Raw genomic sequence first — 22,248 nt, forward strand, 5'->3', positions numbered from 1 at the left:
TGCAAAGTTGTAGGTAATCTAAGGTCCTGTTGCTCTAAGTAGGTTATAGGTTAAAGTATTGAAACCTACTTGTTATCTCAGGACTTCCAAGTAGTGTATCAGAAGTCTGAGATGTGGGTGCTGAAACATTTGCTTATCTGGAAAGATAAGGAGAAATGACCCAGATTTCCAGAATAAGATAGTTCATTCTGGTGGCTCAGAGAAGAGATCCTTATAATACGGAGTTACGTAATTTCCCAGTTGTGCAACAGGCCTTTTTGAAAATACTAATTTAATAGAATAATGGTCTTACATGATATTTATTAATTCTATGTCCTTGTATAAGAACTAATTGGCCTAATTGAATATTTTTAAACTTTTGTAGAGAGCCTTATCCCTGAAGAAAAAACTGTTTCCCCTGTAGAAGTTAGTGAGACTCCCTCATCTGTTTTTAGCTTTTTTCTAACATGGAATGGCCTCTAAACACAGCCCTCGGGAAATGAAAAAGGGTATACATTTTTTTAAATAAAATGAAGTAAAATCATCCATATAACTTAACATCCTCATGAGAGTGTCAGGAAATTAACTTAGATTTAGACAACTACTTACCTGCTTTCCTTCCTTCCTCTTTTTCTTTCCTTTTCCTTTTTTTTTTTTTGGTTGGTTTGAAGCTAAAGTTAGTGAGATGAGAAGGTGTGCTGAGCTTACTACTTAATTACCTACCCATTTTTTCCGAAGTAGTTTTAAGTTCTTAAGGTTCTCTGACTGGCCTGGTTCCTAAGCGAAGTAGTCTTTTTTCCTTTCATATTTGCTTTATTCCTAATTGACCTTATCCTTGCTCTATTGTCTTGTTCTTAGTTCACATGTGATTGCAAAGTTAAATTTACTAAACTTTCTCTGGTTTTGGGTGACTTCCTTTGGCCATGTTTAATATTTTTAGCAAGCTACATCATTTTTAAAAGATTTTATTTATTTATCTGACAGAGAGAGAAAGAGCACAAGTAGGCAGAGTGGCAGGCAGAGGGAGAGGGAGAGGCAGCCTCTCCGCTGAGCAGGGAGCCCAATGCGGGGCTTGATCCCATGACTCTGGGATCATGACCCGAGCTGAAGATAGCCACTTAACCATCTGAGCCCCCCAGGTGCCCCATCAGCAAGCTACATCTTTGAGCATCCTATTATTCCTCTGTTGTAGTTCATATTTATAAGAATATTTGTTGTGCCTTAACATGTCATACGTCAGGAATGGCATACCTCCTCTGCATTGCCTGCTACTCATGATTTATGCTTAAACCTTGATATGTTCCTGACTTTAAAGTCTTGATTTTTAGGGACACCTGGGTGGCTCAGAGGGTTAAAGCCTCTGCCTTCGGCTCAGGTCATGATCCCAGGGTTCTGGGATCGAGCCCCACGTTGGGCTCTCTGCTCAGCAGGGAGCCTGCTTCCTCCCTTCTCTCTCTCTGCCTGCTTCTCTGCCTACTTGTGATCTCTCTCTGTCAAATAAACAAATAAAATCTTTAAAAAATAAATAAAGTCTTGATTTTAGAATCTCATGCCAGATTCTATTTTTATTTTCTACAGTGTGCTCAATACGAGTCATTGGTGAGAGTGACATCATGCAGGAATTCCTATCAGAATCAGATGAGGTAGGTGAAGAATCCCTTCAGTGACTATTTACCCCTTGACTCCTTGTGGGGGAGAACAAAGATATTGGTTATAGATTGAATTGCCATAAATTCTCCAAATGAGTGTTTTTTCAGCTTCTCTTTCTTCTGTACCCTGCTTATCTTTCAAGATCTACCCTCCTAGCAAAATTCAGATAAAACAGTATAGTATTGTTAACTCTGGTCACCATGCAGTAGAACTCCAGAACAAGAGTTAAATCTTGGTCATCTTTCTATTCCCTGTGCCTTACCATAATGTCAGGCATATTGTAGGTGCTTAATAAGTATTAATGGAGTAGAAGAATGAATAAGTAATGCTGCTATATTAAATGGTGTTTTATCTGCTAATTATTTTTTATGTATATGTCTTTTTTTTCCCAACTAGAAATAAGTTTCTTTCCGACAAGGGCTTACAATGAAGTAATACTTAGGATGGTTTTAGATGATGAATATTTTTTAAGTGGTAAACGAAAATCCACCTGCTCTTAAATAGTTGTTTCTCTCTAATAAAACTTAGAAAGTCAGAAATGTGTTAGAGGAGGGGTACCTGGGTGGGTCAGTTGGCTAAGCATCAAACTCTTGATATCAGCTCAAGTCTTGATGTCAGCATCATGAGTTCAAGCCCGGAGTTGGGCCCCACACTGGGCATGGAGCCTACTTTAAAAAAAAAAAAATCTGTTAGAAGACTATATTAATCATCAAAAGCAATAAGAAAGAAGGATCTTTTAAATTAAGGGATAAGAATTGTGTACTCTTCTCTAGAAGAAAATTGGGCATTATACTAACTCAGATTCCTGCGTTTCATCCATTTTTCCTGTCAAAGGTGTTAGGATTACTTCAGGGTTTGGAAAGGAACTTAAGATACGACTTGAACCAATCTAGCATGCTTAACCATTTAAATCCAGAGAAAGTTTGTCAAAACTACTGGGTTTAGTGGTTCTCTTTTCTCACTTGTGAGTTCTGAATTTTGGAAGTAAGCCAAAAATCTCAACTGTGTTTGACCTAGACTGCTTCACACAAGTGTTCTGTTTTGAAATGTGAACATACTAGCTTTAACATGTTTCTTTCCTCCCTGTTCATCTTAAAGGTGAACTTCTGCTGCAGCCTGAAGTCAGCTTTCTGACTTGTAAAATGTATTGACTTTAAGGTTTCTTTTTACCCCTTTTCATTGGAACTTGTTTTCTATCACATGTTAAGGTTTGTTGTTTAGCTAACATGTTGGAAGGAGAGTGAGGATATGCTGGGTCATAAATTCTATCTCTTTGTCTTTTCCCCCAGAACTATAATGGTGTCTCCGACGTAGAGCTGAGAGTAGCACTACCAGATGGAGCAACAGTTACAGTCAGGGTTAAAAAGAACAGTACTACAGACCAAGTATATCAGGTAAGTTAAACTTGAACATGTAGACTCAGTATTGGATGGTATAAAGCTAAGGAAGATAGATTAAATGAGTTAATAATACATATAAAGTGCTTGAACTACCTGGCATATAATGAGTTTATTAAATGTTAGGTACTCTTGTTGATGTTATTATTAATGTGAAAATAGTTTGCCCCCCTTGAAGGAAGGGTACAGTTACCTACTGTCACAGTTTCCTACCTACAGTTACCTACTGTAGGTAACTACCTAGTAGTTGTGATTAGCCCACCCCTTCTTTTTAATTGTAAAAAACTTTAACATACATGAAAACAGAACAATACAGTGATCCTCCATTTTTCTATCTATATTTAATAATCATCAGGATTTTGCCACGTTTGTATTATATATCCTTTTTTCCTTTTCCTTTGTTTAATTTTTTAAAAAAGATTTTATTTATTTGAAACAGAGAGAGAAAACACAGGCAGGGGGAGGAGGGGCAGAGGGAGAGGAAAGGCAAGAAGCAGACTCCCTAACTGAGCAGGGAGCCTGATGCAGGGCTCAATCCCAGGACCCTGGGATCATGACCTGAGTCAAAGGCAGGTGCTTAACTGACTGAGCCACCCAGGTGCCCCTTTGTTTAAATATTTTAAAGCAAATTCCATTTTATTGGACCTGTGTATATTTCAGTATAAATCTCTTAAAAAAAAAAAAAGGACATTCTTCTTATATAAACACAAAGCCATTATCAGGTCTAAAAAATTAACAGTATTTCCTTGGCATTAACTAATAACAAATCCATAGTCAAATTTTCCCAACTCTATGGAGATGATTTTTTGTAGTTGGTTTGTTAAAATTTGAATCTAGGGTTGCCTGGATGGCTCAGTGGGTTAAGCCTCTGCCTTCGGCTCAGGTCATGATCTCAGGGTCATGGGATCGAGCCCCACATTGGGCTCTCTGCTTAGCAGGGAGCCTGCTTCCTCCTCTCTCTCTGCTTACCTCTCTGCCTACTTGTGATATCTCTCTGTGACAAATAAATAAAATCTTTAAAAAAAGAATCTGAATCTAAACAAGGTTTGGTTTTTATGTTTGTTTTAATATAAAGCAATCTCCCTTCCCTTCTCCAACTTTTAATTTCCATGTTACTGATTTATTGCAGAAATTAGGTCTGTGGTGTACAGTGTCCCACATTCTGAGTTTATCTTTTTGTTTGTTTTTTATCTGTGTCATTTAATATGTCTATCTTCTCCTTACATTTTATGTAAATTGAAGTTTGCTCTAGAGGTTCGATTAGGTTCAGGTTCAGCTTTGTTTTATAAGGATACTTCACAATTGGTGATACATAGATATCTATCTATAGAAAAATCTATCTATAAATAGATAGATTTTTCTATAGATAGATATCTATGTATCACCAATTGTGAAGTATTCTTATAAAACAAATATATATATACATATACATATATGTGTATATATATATATATATATCTCCTTTTGCTTTCAACAGAAGTTACACAATATCTTGTTATCCCACTTTTTGTGATACTAGATTAATCAGTAGGTTGAGGTGGTGGTGACCTGGGCCCTCTACTGTAAAATTTCCCAGTGATACATAATTAGATGAATGTATCATCGGTGATTGCTGCCTTAACCACTGATTTCATTAAGGGTTACAAAGTACTAGTTTTCTAATTATGTCATTTCTTCATATTAGGTAGGCTTCTTCTGTAAAGAACTTGTCCTTAACTAGGGCTATGTAGTTACCCTAAAATGTAGTTTATAGAAAAGGGAGAATAAATATTGAATTCTTTTTTTTAATTTTTTTTTAATGATTTTTTATAGATTATTTATTTGATAGAGAGAGATCACAAGTAGGCAGAGAGGCAGGCAGAGAGAGAGAGAAGGGGGAAGCAGGCTCCCTGCTGAGCAGAGAGCCCGACGTGGGGCTCGATCCCAGGACCCTGAGATCATGACCTGAGCCGAAGGCAGAGGCTTAAACCACTGAGCCACCCAGGCACCCCAATATTGAATTTTTTTATTGCCAATTTTCAGAGTAAAGAATTGGTGTCCTAGTTGATTCCAGTGAGGGCCAGTGAAATAATTATTTTGTTTTATTTTATTTTTAAATGTAATTTAATTTTATTATCATGGGGTTTTAGGTTATTTAATATAATTTAACATATATTATCTTTGATGCTCAGATTGTTCCAGTTTTGGCCAGTGGAAGCTCCTTCATGTCTGCTTCTGTATTCTTTTGATGCAACTTACTTGTTTATAATAACATTCTTGCTTTTTGATACAAGATGTTCTGGTCTCATCTTTGTATATTTCTCATCCTAGATTTAGAATCAGCCACTTTCCTCAGGAGTCCTGGTTTCATAATCAGTGAAATTATATATATATATATATATATATATATATATATATACACACACACACACACATACACACACACATTAATTTAATTTAAATTCAATTAATTAACATATAGTGTATTATTAGTTTTAGAGGTAGTGTTCAGTGACTCGTCAGTTTATATAACACCCAGTGCTCATTACATTATGTGCCGTCCTTAATGGCCATCACCCAGTTACCCCATTTGCCAACCCACCTCCCTTCCAACAACCCTGTTTGTTTCCTTAGTTAAGAGTCTCTTACAGTTTGTCTCCGTCTCTGATTTCATCTTATTTTATTTTTCCCTCCCTTCACCTATGATCCTCTGTTTTATCCACATATAAGTGAAATCGTATGGTAATTATCTTTCTTTGACTGACTTATTTTGCTTAGCATAATAATTCCATCCACGTCATTGCAAATAGTAAGATTTCATTCTGTTTGATGGCTGAGTAATATTCCATTATGTATATACATATACACATATACACATACATATATATATATACACATATACATATACGTATATGTATATATGTATGTGTATGTATGTATATATACATATACATCACATCTTTTTTATCCATTTATCTGTCAGTGGACATCGGTCTCTTTCCATAGTTTGGCTATTGTGAACATTGATGCTATAAACATTGGGGTGCAGGTACCCCTTCAGATCACTACATTTATATCTCTGGGATAAATACTTAGGAGTATTAGGAGTGCAGTTGCTGGGTCATAGGGTAGCTCTACTTTTAACTTTTTTGAGGAACCTCCGTACTGTTTTCCAGAGTGGCTGCATCAGTTTGCATTCCCACCAACAGTGTCAGAGGGTTCCCCTTTCTCTGCATCCTTGCCAACATTTGTTGTTTCCTGACTTGTTAATTTTTGCCATTCTGACTGGTGTGAGGTGGTATCTCACTGTGGTTTTGATGCCAAGCAATGTTGAGCATTTTTTTCATGTGTCTGTTGGCCCTTTGTATGTCTTCTTCGAAGACATGTCTGTTCATATCTTCTGCCCATTTCTTGACTGGATTATTTGGTTTTTGGGTGTTGAATTTGATAAGTTCTTTTTTGTTGTTATTTAAAGATTTTATTTATTTATTTGACACAGAGAGAGATCACAAGTAGGCAGAGAGGCAGGCAGAGAGGGGGGAGGGGAAGCAGGCCCCCAGCTGAGCAGAGAGCCTGATGTGGGACTTGATCCCAGGATCTGAGTCAAAGGCAGAGGCTTAACCCACTGAGCCACCCAGGCACCTGAGTTTGATAAGTTCTTTATAGATTTTGGATACTAGCCCTTTATCTGGCAATATATTTGTGAATTTCTTCTCCCATTCTGTCAGTTGTCTTTTTGGGTTTGTCAGCTGTTTCCTTTGCTGTGCAAAAGCTTTTATCTTGATGAAGTCCCAGTAGTTCATTTTGGCTTTTGTTTCCCTTACCTTTGGAGATATCTGTAGCAAGAAGTTGCTGCAGCCAAGTTCAAAGAGGTTGCTGTCTGTGTTCTGCTCTAGGATTTTGATGGATTCTTGTCTCACATTTAGGTCTTTCATCCATTTTGAGTTTATCTTTGTGTATGGTGTAGAGAATGGTTCAGTTTTATTCTTTTGCATGTGGCTATCCAATTTCCCAAAACCCCAACGCCATTTGTTGAGGAGACGTGTCTTTTTTCCATTGGATATTCTTTCCTGCTTTTTGAAGATTAGTTGACCATAGAGTTGAGGGTCCGTTTCTGGGTTCTCTATTCTGAGAAGTTATATTTAAAGGTTATGATCTGGGTGCTAGATATAATCCTTACTTTTATCCTTTTTTTAAAAAATTTTATTTATTTGACAGAGATCACAAGTAGGCAGAGAGGCAGGCAGAGAGAGAGGGGGAAGCAGTCTCCCCGCTGAGCAGAGAGCCCGATGTGGGGCTTTTTGTTTATCTTTAACCCACTGAGCCACTCAGGTACCCCCCTTTTTGTTTATCTTTAATCCTGATTTGATCAAGACTTTCAGGGAGACAAGGTTTCTGGATATTAATGTTTATTTTTCCTTTGTAGCAAAGAAATAAATCTCTTTCTCATACATTTACTCATGTACTATATACCATGACAAAGGATATATATTTCTGAGATTACAGCATGATGCAGTGATTGCAAGGAAAATGTTATTTTTACAAGTTGCTGGTTTTGTTTTGTATTCTTTTTTTTTTTTTTTTAAAGATTTTATTTATTTATTTGACAGAGAGAGATCACAAGTAGGCAGAGAGGCAGGCAGAGAGAGAGAGAGGAGGAAGCAGGCTCCCTGCCGAGCAGAGAGCCCGATGCGGGACTCGATCTCAGGACTCTGAGATCATGACCTGAGCCGAAGGCAGCGGCTCAACCCACTGAGCCACCCAGGCGCCCTTGTTTTGTATTCTTTGTTTTGTTTTCTAGTATTTCTCTAGCAAGGCCAATTACTTGCCCTTTTTTTTTTTTTTGGCACTTTTCTTCTTTTTTTGGCACAAGTCTCCTCCCGAGACTTGTAGCTGTGAGCCATTTTCTAAATTTTGAAAGCATTTCAGTTTCTGTTCAGTGCAGTATAGAATGGTGACTTAGAACATTTATAATCTCCAGTTTCTGTCTCACATCAGGGATGAGCTTAGGTTTGATAATGTGAGTAGGATATGGGAAGAAGGATATAATTTGATATGGGAAGAAGGATATTTGGCTTACTGAGACTCTAATATTTAACAGTTTTGTTAGTATTTATATTGAGATTGATCTTGTGGTACTATTTTGTGTTTTTTCAGTTTTGTTGTCTTCTGTTTGTAATTTCAGTTTTCATTTATTTACACATGGAGTTTTTCAATTGTTTTTTGTCCTATGAGCTCCTAGAAAGAAGGACTGATACTTGTTTTTGTTTTGTTTTTTAAAGATTTTATTTATTTGCTAGAGAGAGAACACAAGCAGGGAGAGCAGCAGGCAGAGGGAGAAGCAGGCTATTCGCTGAGCAAGGAGCCTGATGTCGGATTCAATCCCAGGAGCCTGGGATCATGACCGGAGCCGAAGTTAGCAAAGACGCCTAACTGACTGAGCCACCCAGGCATCCCCTAATACTTGTTTAATATGCCTCTGTTGTTCCAACATTCTATTGTTTTCATGTGGATATTCACGGTGATAATGCTTAGAAAATGGAGGTCCCCAGGCGGAGGCATGGATCCTCCAAAAAATAAATAAGAATAATTTTGAAGCATGAACAAAATTGTCAAACTATTTTAAGCCCAAGAACCAAAGATACAGATTTTGTAGGTTAAATGTGTGAGAGTGGATATTTAAGAATTTATTTTCTTCTTAAGACCTGTTCTTATCAAGCACATGACTTACAAGTGGTGTTAAAAAAGACCTTCGTGGGATGAAGTCATATTTCAGAGAGAAAAGATATTTAAGGAGAGATTATTATTAGCTTGAAGTGGAAGGGGAAGACTCATATTTAGAGATCATAGCTCTTTGGGTCAGATACAGGTTTTTTTCGCCTTTCATTTCATACATATGTGTGTATGAGTGCATGTTGACATACATACAAAGAAGAATAGCTATAGACTATGTATTTAGTTTATGTGAAACCAAGATGGCAAAACTCCTCCCTTCTCCCCCATTGCACATGGGGGACATACCTGTCTTTTCCCATAGTATTGTCTGATTTAGTTACCCTAAAATGAGTCTATCCTGTTTACACTATAGGCTATTGCAGCAAAGGTTGGCATGGACAGTACGACAGTGAATTACTTTGCCTTATTTGAAGTGATCAATCATTCCTTTGGTAAGTGCCAGTTGGTTTATTTAAATTTTGTTTGAGGGTATTTTATTCTAATTCTATCAAACTAAAGCTCCCAGAAGCTGTCAGACTGAAATGGTTTGCCTAGAGAATAAGAGCTTGCAGAAGGGGAGATCCCACTCATGAGGACTGTCTTGCAGAAGCAGACTAGGCAGATCCTATTAAGTCCAAGTCAAAAGGGTGTCTGATCACTGATCCTTTTTCCTCTTTTGTAAATACAGCTTACTTATACCTAGCACTGATACTTCATGGCATTTTTAAAAATCAGAGTTTCAAAATTAATATATTCCAGTGAAGTAGCCAAAAAGAGGGATAGTCGATTTAGCCACAACTTGTTTTAGTGTACTTCTCTGCTTTTTGTAGGTAATTAAGAATAGCTTTCTATTTTCAGGAGTTAGAAAGAGATACATTGCTTAAAAACCTTTGCTTTAATGCATGTATTTAATTTTCCGTGTAAATAGATATTCTTTTTCTAGGAAATTTTATTGCATGTTGACAGGAAGTTTCTCATATGTTATTTTATAAAAGCTAGGGATGGTGGTCACATTGGTTGCATTGAGATCACAAAGGGGAGGAAGTCTGAGTGCTCCCCTCCCCAAAGAATGAATTTATGTATGTATGTATGTATGTATGTATTTATTTATTTATGAGAGAGAGCATGAGAGGGAAGAAGGTCAGAGGGAGAAGCAGACTCCCTGTGGAGCCAGGAGCAGCCCAATTCAGGATTCGATCCTGGGACTCCAGGATCATGACCTGAGCCAAAGGCAGTCGGTTAACCAACTGAGCCACCCCGGTGCCAAGTGCTTGCTGTTGATGACATAGATTTCCTACAGTTTATGGTCTTTCTACATCATATATATATGGGGCTAAGGCCAGAAATGACAGATAATATTGACTGATCCCACCTTCCTCCTCCAGAAAGGGGGAGAGTTTGGTAGGTTTGGGTCGCCTTGCCATCCCTGGTCGGGGTATAACAAGGTCGATTCCCCCCGAAGCAGCTATCTCCTTATTATTCTTCATCTTCCCAACTCCCTGTGGTCTAACTAGGCAGATATAAATGTTGCAGAGGATTACTAGGGAACCAGGGCACTTGGATTCTAATCTTACTATTTTTTTCTAAACTTTAGTTAACAAATAAAATGGGAAATACAAGATCTCTCTTTTTGCAGTGTTAGAAAGTCAGGTAAACATCAAGAGAAGAAAAGTCTGAACCTTTCCAAAGAAAAGTAACATAGAAATTAAACACGATAGTGTTTTATCCTGCTGTGCCTTGTTGGGAAGAGGAAGAAACATTACTGGGAAGATGCTTTTCACTTTGATGGATGTCTTAGAGTAGTAGGGAGAGGCTTTCAGCTCTTAACAATAGAAGCAGTTCATTGAGAATTGCCACATGGGAAACTCTGAATGTACCATAGCTGGGTGGGTAAGGCTTGCTTTAAAGATGTCCGTGGACATTGCGGTAACTTGCCAGGTAATGGATAAGATAGTTTGAGTTTGGAATAAATGCTGTCTGCACAGTCAACATGTTAACTCAAGGGCATGCCATACAAGTGATAGATTTCTGTCAATTTGAGACTCGATTGGCCATAGTCATAGTTAGAAGGGATAGATTTGGCTAGAGAAATGTTTATTTTGTGGTCCCATAGCAGAGCTCGTTGATGGTTGTAAACCAGTATTCTGGTTAAGGATAGCCTGCCACTCCTTTTTTTTTTTTTTTTTAAGATTTTATTTATTTATTTGACAGACAGAGAGCACAAGCAGGCATAGAGGCAGGCAGAGAGAGAGAGGAGGAAGCAGGCTCCCCGCTGAGCAGAGAACCCAATGCAGGGCTTGATCCTAGGACCCTGGGATCATGACCTGAGCCAAAGGCAGACGCTTAACAACTGAGCCACCCAGGCGCCCCTAGCCTGCCACCACTCTTGATCTTACACAGTTGTCCTGAGGAAATTCCTTATGTATCATTTCACTTCAGCTTTCTTTCTCTCCCTTTTTTTTTTTTTTTTACTTTCTCTTCAGTACGTAAGCTGGCACCTAATGAATTTCCTCATAAACTCTACGTCCAGAATTACACATCAGCTGTGCCAGGCACCTGCCTAACCATTCGAAAGTGGCTTTTTACCACAGAAGAAGAAATCCTCTTAAATGACAATGACCTTGCTGTTACCTACTTTTTTCATCAGGTAGGTGAATTGATCTTCCCAGAAAGGCCTGATTTCTTTTTCTGCTTATATGTAGTATGTAATTTGCCAATCCAGTGTGAATTCTTGATAAACTGCTTTGCCTCCTGGATCTTAGTTAAGTTATATTTTTAGAATGTTCTATCATGGGGCAACTGGTTGACTCAGTCAGTAGAAGATGCTAACTCTTGATATTCAGGTTGTGAGTTCGAGCCCCATGTTGGATGTAGAGATTACTTAAAAAAATCTTTTAAAAAAGTTAAAAAATAAAAAGTTCTATCCCGTTTAACAGAAGATAATTAAGTTAAAGAAGTAAAGATGTCCTGGAATTAAGATAAATTTATTACTATTTTTTTAAAAACAAGAAATGAGCATATGTGGCTATGTACCTATTAAAAAACTTTTCATCAAAATTACACATATAGAGTTTAAAGCTCAAATAGTTCTACAAAGGTTATTATGAAAAATATCAGGTACTCCACTTACGTTTATCTCTGCTTCTTTTAGACAACCATTTTCACCCCTCCTTTACCTTTTTTTTGTTGTTTGTTTTGTTTTATATTTACTCCTATATCTCTTTTATGACTTAGTTACATTCCTGTACTTGAATTTTCAGATTCAAGCAGTATCTCTTAATTTCCCGCTATAGAAGATGAGACCCTAGCTCCCATTTCCTCCTGCATTCCCACTGCATACCCCTGCATACGCATATCAAGCATACTTTGCTAGGTGACAGAGCTAGAAATTAAACTAGTTTCTTGACTTCAACTCTGAACTCATTGTGTTATGTAAATATTTTCCCTTAAATGGCTATGGGGAATGATTTTTACCTTAAAGAAATAAGCAGTCTTCTGGTGAAGGTTCAAGTGGCCCCAGGCTGGTGCCTACAAAAGTCGTCCGTAGAGCAAATCACTGAGGTTGGATTCTAATGCCCTGAACAAGTGATTGTTTGTTCTTTTCCCTCCTTTGTTTCCTCTCTCAAAGATGAATATTCCCTTCTCTTAGATTTTTAAAGTTTTTCTTGGGGTAGAATGAGGTTGGGAAGGGGATACATGTTTCAGATAGCTGAACCAGGAGTAGTTGAGAGTAAGCACTTATATTTAAGTACCTTCATGCATGTATCAAGTCCTGTTGGGGACTTTTCTCCATGTATGGTCTCAGATTTATCACTTCCTGTCTTCCAGTTGCTACCACCCTAGTTTACAGTCTTGTTTCAATTCATGCTTAAAGCACCATAACCTCATCAGTCTCCCTTATTTCATCCTCTTTGTAGCTTGGTTCATTTGGCACTCATGTATAAATCAGTCTGTCTTTTAAAAATAACACAATTTTTTATTGCTTATTTTCGCTCCAGTAGTCCTTAGAGCTGTACTTAACTCTAAATTTCTGTGCCTGTTTTCTGGGGTCCTTCATAATCTGTTAACTTACCCATCCAGCATTATATTTTGTTGTCCCCTGACATGTACCCTTTATTTAAATCAGGCAGATCTGTCTCCTGAATATATTTAAGCTCAGATGCATTCCTGTTTCCTGACTTCTGTTTGTAGTTTTTTCTGTTCATCCTAACATTCGGGGTCCAACCAAGGCTTCCCTGATAATTATAATTAACAAAAAACTCTGCTGTTCTTACTGTGTATCACTTACTCTCTATACCATACATCTTTGCTATTTCATTGTTACCTTTAACAATTATATACTATCTTTCAGCATTCTCTAATTGCTTCAACCTGTATAAATGAACTGCAATTTAAATCTCTTAACAGGAAAAACAAGATCCCTCATGTGCCTAGAACAATTCTAAGCACCTACTGGGCACTCTTTAAATGCTACTTTAGTCCAATAAATATATCCTTGTGGCAGAGTTCACTGGTGATGATGATGATGGTTCAAGTGGATAAGAGTTGTTCTGAAAACGAATCTGTATCTCTTTACTTTTGTCAAGAATGTGCTTGATAATGACTTTGATGTTCCTTTCTTCCCTTCCCTTGTTTTGGTGACAGGCTGTTGATGATGTGAAAAAGGGTTACATCAAAGCAGAGGAAAAGTCCTACCAATTACAGAAGCTGTATGAACAAAGGAAAATGGTCATGGTAGGTTTATGTTCCCATAATCTCTTTATATAAAATGCTCGTTCTTATCTCTTAAACCTGTTATTCCAGTCATTTTTGAAAGATGTTGCAACTGGTCAGTGGCTTAATTAATTAAAAAAAGAAAAAAAAGGAGGGGGATATAGACCTTATGTAACTATGAGGGTCCTCCTTCATATTTGTTCCTCCATTTAGCATATAAGAGGGTATTTTGCTATGTGTGGGTATTTAACATTATTATTGACAATAACCAAACCCAAACAGTATTCTTTTTTTTTTTTTAATATTTTATTTATTTATTTGACAGAGATCACAAGTAGGCAAAGAGGCAGGCAGAGAGAGAGGCAGAGAGAGAGGAGGAAGCAGGCTCTCCATGGAGCAGAATACCCGATGCGGGGCTCGATCCCAGGACCCTGGGATCATGACCTGAGCCAAAGGCAGAGGCTTTAACCCACTGAGCCACCCAGGGGGCACCCACTGGGGCACCACTGGGGCACCCAGGTGCCCCAACAGTATTCTTTTTTGATAAAAACTTCTGAAACAAAAGATGTGTAAAACATTTAATATGTAAATATCAGTTCTCAGAGAGTTGATATTTAGATTTTTAACACTAGAAATTTTTAAAAATTTTTAAATTTTGGCTCAGGTTGTGATCTCAGGGTCGTGAGATCAAGCCCTGCATAGGGCTCTGCACTCAGCAGGGCGGCTGCTTGAGATCGTTTTTCTCCCTCTCCCTCTGACCCTCCTCAACGCGCCTGCATGCTCATGTGCGTGGGCTCCCTCTCTCAAATAAATGTTTTTTTGGGTGGTTGTTGTTTTTAAAGATTTTATTTATTTGACAGAGAGATAGACAGCATAACTAGGCAGAGTGACAGGCAGAGGGAGAAGGAGAAGCAGGCTCTCTCCACTGAGCAGGGAGCCCCACACGAGGCTCAATCCCAGGACCCTGGAATCATGACCTGAGCCAAAGGCAGCTGCTTAACCAACTGAGCCGCCCAGGCACCCCTCAAATAAATGTTTTTAAAATGATTTTATTTATGATTTAGCAATTGGAAAATTATTTGTTTTTATAATTTCCTTCTCTGCAGTGGCTTAAAACATGTATGCTCAGTGGTGCCTTTTGTTAGCGTGATATCTTGGGCCTGTGCTGTTTGATTCAATAGCTGCTAACCTCATGTAGCTATTTAAATTTAATTTTAAACTCATTTAAATTAAATAAAATGTAAAATTCGATTCCTCAGGTGCACTGTTCTCATTGCAAGTGTTGAGTGGCCACATATGGCTAGTACCTACCATGTTGGACAGCTCAGATACAAAACATTTTGATCGTCACAGAAAGTTCTGTTAGAGAGGAGCTAGCTATAGTATTCCTTACGTGTTTTATTTTTATTTATTTACTTACTTATTTTAAAGATCTTATTTATTTATTTATTTGACAGAGAGACAGTGAGAACAGGAACACAAGCTGGGGAGTGGGAGAGGGAAAGCAGGCTTCCCGCAGAGCAGGGAGCCGGATGTGGGGTTCAGTCCCAAGAACCTGGGATCATGACCTGAGTCAAAGCCAGATGCTTAATAACTGAGCCACCCAGGCACCCCTCCTTAAATGTTTTAAAATGAGCTTTCAGTTTGCACCTGCCATAACAGGGTTGGAAATTGTCAAAAGTAAAATTTGTAAAGAACGCTTATATAAAATTTCACTTACAGAATTTTAAAATTTCTTTTTTGCAAATTCAGATATTGTTGAAAGTTTTCCCATTACAGTTTTTCATGATTTCACTCAAGACAGTTATCTTTGATGATCTTTCACTCCAGACAGTTACTTTAGTGATGATGCTGATAGGTCACTGAATTTCTTTTGTACTCTCTGTGTGTGCACTTTTTTCCTGAGGGAATATTCTCTTTCTAAACTAACAGGTTGGAATAAGTATACAAATAAGTCAGCCATTGAACTCAGCCCATAATCTTATTATCTAGCGGGGCTAGTTATTTTATTGCTTATCTGAAAAAAATAATAAATCTGTTTGCCTTAGAAAACTGCCAGAGATCAGGGAACCATTTACCAGTGCTCTACATACCAACAGGCTAAAATAGACAATACAAAAATCTTTTAAACAGAACTAATTCTTGGCAGAATTTTGGTAAAGGGAATTTTACTATGTGAGAAACAGGATATTCGATTTTGGGGCACCTGGGTGGCTCAGTTGGTTGAGTATCTGATTTCTGCTTAGGCCTCGGTCTTGGGGTCCTGGGGTTGAGCCAGCCCTCCCCGCCCACCCCACCGCCAGGTTCTGGCTCTGTGCTCAGTGGGGAGTCTGTTTCTCCCTCTCCCTCTGACGCTCCCCCTGCTCTGTCTCTCAAATAAATAAGTAAAATCTTAAAAAAAAAACAAAAAAACCCACCTCGATTTCTACCTGTTCTTTAGGATCATGGCATTGTCTTCTCTATATTAATTTGTGATTCTGACCAACACATCTGCATCTTTTTGGTGAAAAGGAGCAAGTACTAAAGGACCATCATCCTCTGAAGTACTTCTTTGCCTTTGCCAAAGGCAACAAATCAAAGTAATTTCATAAGGGCTTCTGATAATTCCAGTATGGAATACATATTGTTTCTTTGCACATGTAGTACTCGAGACACAATGTCTTCCATTTATGCATTCAACAACAAATATTTGTTGATTATCATTTGTGTGGCAGGCACAGTAGAAGGTGCTAAAAATACATGAAGAGATTTGGATTGTCCTATGGCAAAATATAAAAGATCTGAATCTAACAAGCTTGGTAATGTATTACAAAATTACTTTTAGACTCAAATTTTTATCTTGTGATCACTCAGTTAAGAACTGGAAAATAGGGGGGATTGGGTGGCTCAGTTGATTAAGCATCTTGTGTTCAGCTCAGGTCATGATCTCAGGGTCACGAGATCGAGCCCTTTGTGGGTTAGGACTCTCACTCCCTCTGGGTCTGCCCCTCCCTCCCAGCTTTCCTGTGTGTGTGCTTTCTCTCTCTCTCCCTCCCCTCCTCAAATAAAGAAATGAATCTTAAACAGCAACAACAAACCTTGAGTACAGTTGATCCCCTTGGATCATTGGAATTGAGTATAAGATATGTTCAAACATTTATGGAATTCTATTGTCTTAAAAACCTAGCGCCACAAGCAAGTACTAGCCCTATAATATTGCAACTAGATTTTAAATGAAGTCCCACCGAAGTTTGAAAAGTGTGAATTTTATTCAAGTATAATTTCATGTATTCAAGTATTAGTGTTCAAAGTAATTAGCCTACCCAGTGGTCATGTTCAGTACATTGAATCTTCCAACTGGGATGGGCCCTTCTGAGCCCATGTGTCTTGATAATAACTTAATATGGTTGATTGTCCCAAGATTAGGCCACATCACTACTATTAGTTGCCAAATCATTGTGAGATCTTCAACAAACTTCAAGGTTTTAGTTTCTTTTCTATAAAATGGGAATATTTGGATTGCCAGCTATTAAGTACACTCTTGACTCCAAAATTCTTAAACATTCTGTAAGTTCCCTTATTTTCCAAATACAGAGGACAGCTCATATCTTTATACTTTGTGCAAATCTAAGAGTGTAGAGATTTAAAGTTGAGAAATACTACCTGATCTGAGAATCTCTGAAAACCTTGTATTTCCCACATGACACTTAACCTCTGTCATCACACCAAGACCACAGATGCCCTTCGTTTCCATTCAGGCTATTTTCAGAACTTAATGCCATTAGAAAGTCCCCTAAAGGTCCTTTGCTTTCAAGGACTACATTCTTAAATTTGGAGGGATAAATGAGCATTTTGATTTGAAGGTGAGAGAGAGGGGCACAGAGTGTCCCGGTACTGTCCTAGGCACAATATGTACATTCTCATTTCCTCCTTATAACCATGGAGGTGTATGGAGAAGTGGAGTCTGATTCTTACTAATATCACTTAGCTTGTCAGAAGTGGAACTAGAATTTGAACCTATTTCAGCCTGTCTTCAAAGTGTATGTTTTTCCCTATAGCAGAGCAAAGAAGCTGGCAGCAGTGTCTTTTATTTCCAGATGGCAGAGGCGAAGCCCCCAGGCAGAGTGACTTACACAAAGTCACGGAAAGAGAGTTTAGGGGATGCACAGCTCCAGGCTTCATCTGATGTCTTTTCCTAATCCCTCCCTTTGTCTACATGTTTTTCTTTTTAATAAAATAAAGCTCCCTATTAGGAATATGGCAGAAATATTTTTAAAACAGTAGTGGTGTCTCTCAAAGAGAGGTCTCAGCAGCTGTGTTACATGTAAGGCTCTTTCAGTAAAGGACATGAACAGAACCAGTCCCAATGCTGCGTGACACCTTCCAGCATTTACAGAGGTTCTAAGCACCTTTGAGCAGAATGTGCTGCTTACTGAGCTGACGGACTCCCCCATGACTGTGTTAGGATGCCATGAATTGAGCACTTGCAGGCCTGCTTGCAGGGTACTCTTCTTTTTCCCTTTAATACTTTAGGAAATTTCAAATATGTAAAGAAGTTAGAAGAATCATACATTTAGCCTCCATGTACTCGTTATCCAGTTCCAGCAAACTTCCACTTTTCTGCCGTTCATGTTTCATCTGTCTCACACATATGCTTTCTTCCCCTGGAGTTGTTGTTTTTTTTTTTTTAATATTTTATTAATTTTTTTTTTTAAAGATTTTATTTATTTATTTATTTGAGAGAGAGACAGTGAGAGAGAGCATGAGCGAGGAGAAGGTCAGAGAGCGAAGCAGACTCCCCATGGAGCTGGGAGCCCGATGTGGGACTCGATCCCGGGACTCCAGGATCACGCCCTGAGCCGAAGGCAGTCGTCCAACCAACTGAGCCACCCAGGCGTCCCTTTTTTAATATTTTATTTATTTATTTGACACACAGAGAAATCACAAGTAGGCAGAGAGGCAGGCAGAGAGAGAGGGGGAAGCAAGCCCTCTGCTGAGCAGAGAGCCCTATGAGGGACTCTCCCAGGACCCTGAGATCATGACCTGAGCCGAAGGCAGAGGCTTAACCCACTGAACCACCCAGGCGCCCTCCCCTGGAGTTTTTAAGAGTAATATATACAAATAATTTAATTAATAAATAAATACATAAAAAATAAAATTTAAAAAAAGAGTACCATATACATCATTTCACAGGGCATTCCTGAGAGGGAAAATAGTTGAGCCCTCTGGCTAAGGATAATGGAGCCTTTAAAATTATTTTTTAAGCTGTCATTTATTAAATACCTAATTATGTACTGAGTACTATGCTAAATACTTTAATGGTCACAAATAACTGTGTGATGTAGGTGCTATTACTATATCCCTTTTCACAAGAGAGGAAACTAAGGCCCCTGGGATTTAGTAATTTGCTGGAGTGCAAGTACCTTGCCAAAGGTGACATAGTTAGGAAGTGATAGAGCCAGGATACAAGCACAGGGTAGTCTGGGCCCAGGCTCTTGACTTCTCTTTGTACTGCTTCCTGTCCCAACCTTTGTATCTGCTTAAAATCTCAGAAGAGTTTTATTCCATGGCACTGTCCGTCTTATATACCAAAGTTTAGTGGCCAGAGATATCTTTTTGCTCATAGTGCTAATGGCAGGGCCAGGCAGTATCTACTTTTATCACTAGTACAGGAAGGATGATGAAATAGGGGGATGGAGTAAGGTGATAAAAGGAAGGAGAAATGAGAAAAGAAAAATGCAAATCAGATATTGTGGCACGTCCTGTCGCTGTGTTCTTGCTGTCATTTTATAATTTTCCCTCTTTTTTTAATTTTTTTTTAAAGATTTTATTTATTCATTTGACAGAGAGAAATCACAAGTAGATGGAGAGGCAGGCAGAGAGAGAGGGAAGCAGGCTCCCTGCTGAGCAGAGAGCCCGATGCGGGACTCGATCCCAGGACCCTGAGATCATGACCTGAGCCGAAGGCAGCGGCTTAACCCACTGAGCCACCCAGGCGCCCCTATAATTTTCCCTCTTTGAAGTTGCCATTATTTTACCTAAACAGAAATAAATACAAAGTATGGAAGGGAGCATGTAGTTTGATTTTATTTCTTTGGGCCTTAAAGTCTTCCCAGACAGTCTCGGGGGTAGTAGTGATGGTCTTGGGTGCCGTTCATTGGTACCAGAACTACAGGTTGCTCAGGACCCTTTTTGTGCTTAGGCCCCTTTGTCTCTTCTCTCTTAGGCAGAAGGCTACTAGCTGATCTAGTGCAGATCAGCTAGTGTGCTGTGCTTTTGTCTTCCTTCCAGCATTCCCTGCATGTCCCCAGTGTGCTCCTTTCTGTGTGTGGGGACTCAAGGCTCTTTGCTTATTTTCTAGTCAGTCCCTGAGAGGAAACTGGGTCAGAGTCCATGCATCTTTTTTTTTTTTAATCATCTTTTCCCTATTTCTCTTCTATTCTCCTTCCCACTCATCTTTTACTCTCCCCTCCAAACTCAAAATAATGTGTTCAGTGAAAGAGAAGCCAGTCTTTATTGTAGAGGGGAAAGGACAAAGAGCTGAGTTGGGAGTCCTTTCTGAGTCAGTCTCATAGCACTGTACCTTGAAGGGTTGTATATGCCACTCATTTGGTCCATGTGCTTTTTAAGGAGGCATAGGTACTGGAGACCAGGGGATGGTGGCACTGATTTGGGGACTAGTTGGCAACAGAGAAAGGACCGGTGGCCAAGAAATTAAACCTGGCTTCTAGTGTGGACTGTGCCACCTGTGATCTTAAGGAAGTCTCCTGTGGGAGACTCTGGGTCTAGCTTTAACAGTGTCTCTCTCAGCTTCAACATGTTACGAGTATGGGGCGCCTGGGTGGCTCAGTGGGTTGGGCCGCCGCCTTCGGCTCAGGTCATGATCTCAGGGTCCTGGGATCGAGTCCCGCATCGGGCTCTCTGCTCAGCGGGGAGCCTGCTTCCTCCTCTCTCTGCCTGCCTCTCTGCCTACTTGTGATCTCTCTCTGTCAAATAAATAAATAAAATCTTTTTTTTTTTTTTTTTTTTAAAACATGTTATGAGCATGAGATTTGGGGTAGCTTACTCTCCTCCTCATGGAGGTCCTTATAACTTTTGATTTGGAAGGAGATATCAGCTCCCTTTCCTTAATCATGCAGATGGGTTTGATTCCCGTCCTGGAGGCAGGTGAAAGGAGAGGCAGACTTAATGGCATTGTGAGTTCTGGCTCCATTTGTGTACCAGTAAGGTAGAGAAAGGAGGTGGGATTGGCCATATGGAGGTGGAACAAAGAAGCAGGAGTTGGAAGTGGAACAAAGAATTAGTTTAGGAGTCTGGCTCTTCTTAGTGCTGGTTATGAGACCAGAGCCTGGGCTTCAGGTTGCTGGGTGAGAGGATTCTCCTTGTTCTTTCTCTGGTGTCATACCAGCAGTTCTTCGTGGTGGGTCAGTACCATAGTAACACTGTTTTTGCCTTCCTTTTTTTTTTTAGTACCTCAACATGCTAAGGACTTGTGAGGGCTACAATGAAATCATCTTCCCCCACTGTGCCTGTGACTCCAGGAGGAAGGGACATGTCATCACAGCCATCAGCATCACGCACTTTAAACTGCATGCCTGCACTGAAGAAGGACAGCTGGAGGTGACAGTTCAGCATGGGGCTGCAGCTAGGAGCACTAGAATTGACACTGTTGCTCACTTACTTGCTGGGGTTTAGTTCCTGTTGGGAGGGGAGGTGAAATCAAAGCTATTTTGATGGGGTAGGTAAATCAGCACTGGATCCACACTAATCCTTACCTTTCTGGCTACTAACTCTGACGCTTCGGTCAAAGTCTTTTAAATGATCCAGACATCTCACTCCTTTCACTTCTGCTGTCTGGTTCAGAACCATCCTAGCTATACTCTCCAGCATTCTTGGACTTACACTCTTACTCTCGGTTGTTTAGAACCAGGTAATCGCGTTTGAATGGGACGAGATGCAGCGATGGGATACAGATGAAGAAGGAATGGCCTTCTGCTTTGAATATGCCCGAGGAGAGAAGAAGCCTCGATGGGTTAAAATCTTCACACCATACGTGAGTGGTAGACAGGGAAACAGTCTTGGAGAAAGTAGATTGTGTTTGAAGTTCTCAAGCTGAATGCATAAATGGGGAGAGCTGTAGAGGTAGCAGTTGTCTTTTGAATCCTAGAGCCCCAGGTGTCTTCCTGTCTTTCCTGGAGGACTAACTAGGATTGGCAGTTTCACATCCCATTTGACTCACAATTACCACTAGAAGGAGCCAGAGAATAGTAGATGAACCAGGCCTGGGGGTTTTTTGTTTGTTTTTATTTTGTTTTATTTTGTTCATTTGGGTTAGTTTTTTGTTTGTTTGTTTTGGTGATGCTTGCAGGTTTTTCCTCTAGGCTGAGCAAGTTTGGGATGTGCAGTAAAAGGAGGGCAGGAGTTCAAAGGTGTGGCCCTGTGATGCCTAATCTTGAGAAGTCAGTGTTGCTATTTTGTTTTTGTTTTTCAGTTTAATTACATGCATGAATGCTTCGAGAGGGTGTTCTGTGAGCTCAAGTGGAGAAAAGAGGTAATTCTAAACAATCTTGAATTGACTTTTTCATCTGTTTGTTTAAAATGATAGGCCTATGGCCAAATACCTGGGACCTTCACCTCCATCTTAGTCTTTAAAGGAATATTAGAGACTGTTTATTCTTCTAGAGAGGTTATTCTTTCAGGCTTTGGATGCTGAATGGACTGTGCAGAGGAAGCCCTGCTTCCTCCCTTGTCTAGTGGGTAGCCATTGGATGTCAGCTATTCCATCTCCCATGACTTCCTGGACCGGACCCTCCTCTGCTGTGGTTTTGTTTTTGTT

At 39.3% G+C, this 22,248-nt stretch overlaps 1 protein-coding gene across 1 annotated transcript in view; it reads left to right on the plus strand.

The window, feature by feature from the left end:
• Positions 1-22,248, plus strand: part of SNX27 (sorting nexin 27) — a 65,963-nt gene that overhangs the window by 39,300 nt on the left and 4,415 nt on the right. The window contains exons 4-11 of the mRNA XM_044239241.1: positions 1,558-1,622; positions 2,919-3,023; positions 9,094-9,172; positions 11,204-11,367; positions 13,365-13,454; positions 20,883-21,032; positions 21,337-21,465; positions 21,904-21,963. Of these exons, the coding sequence (XP_044095176.1) occupies positions 1,558-1,622; positions 2,919-3,023; positions 9,094-9,172; positions 11,204-11,367; positions 13,365-13,454; positions 20,883-21,032; positions 21,337-21,465; positions 21,904-21,963 (842 nt within the window). The remainder of the gene's footprint in view (positions 1-1,557; positions 1,623-2,918; positions 3,024-9,093; positions 9,173-11,203; positions 11,368-13,364; positions 13,455-20,882; positions 21,033-21,336; positions 21,466-21,903; positions 21,964-22,248) is intronic.

The sequence above is a fragment of the Neovison vison genome, chromosome 2, assembly GCF_020171115.1.
Source record: "Neovison vison isolate M4711 chromosome 2, ASM_NN_V1, whole genome shotgun sequence".
Lineage (NCBI taxonomy): Eukaryota > Metazoa > Chordata > Mammalia > Carnivora > Mustelidae > Neogale > Neogale vison.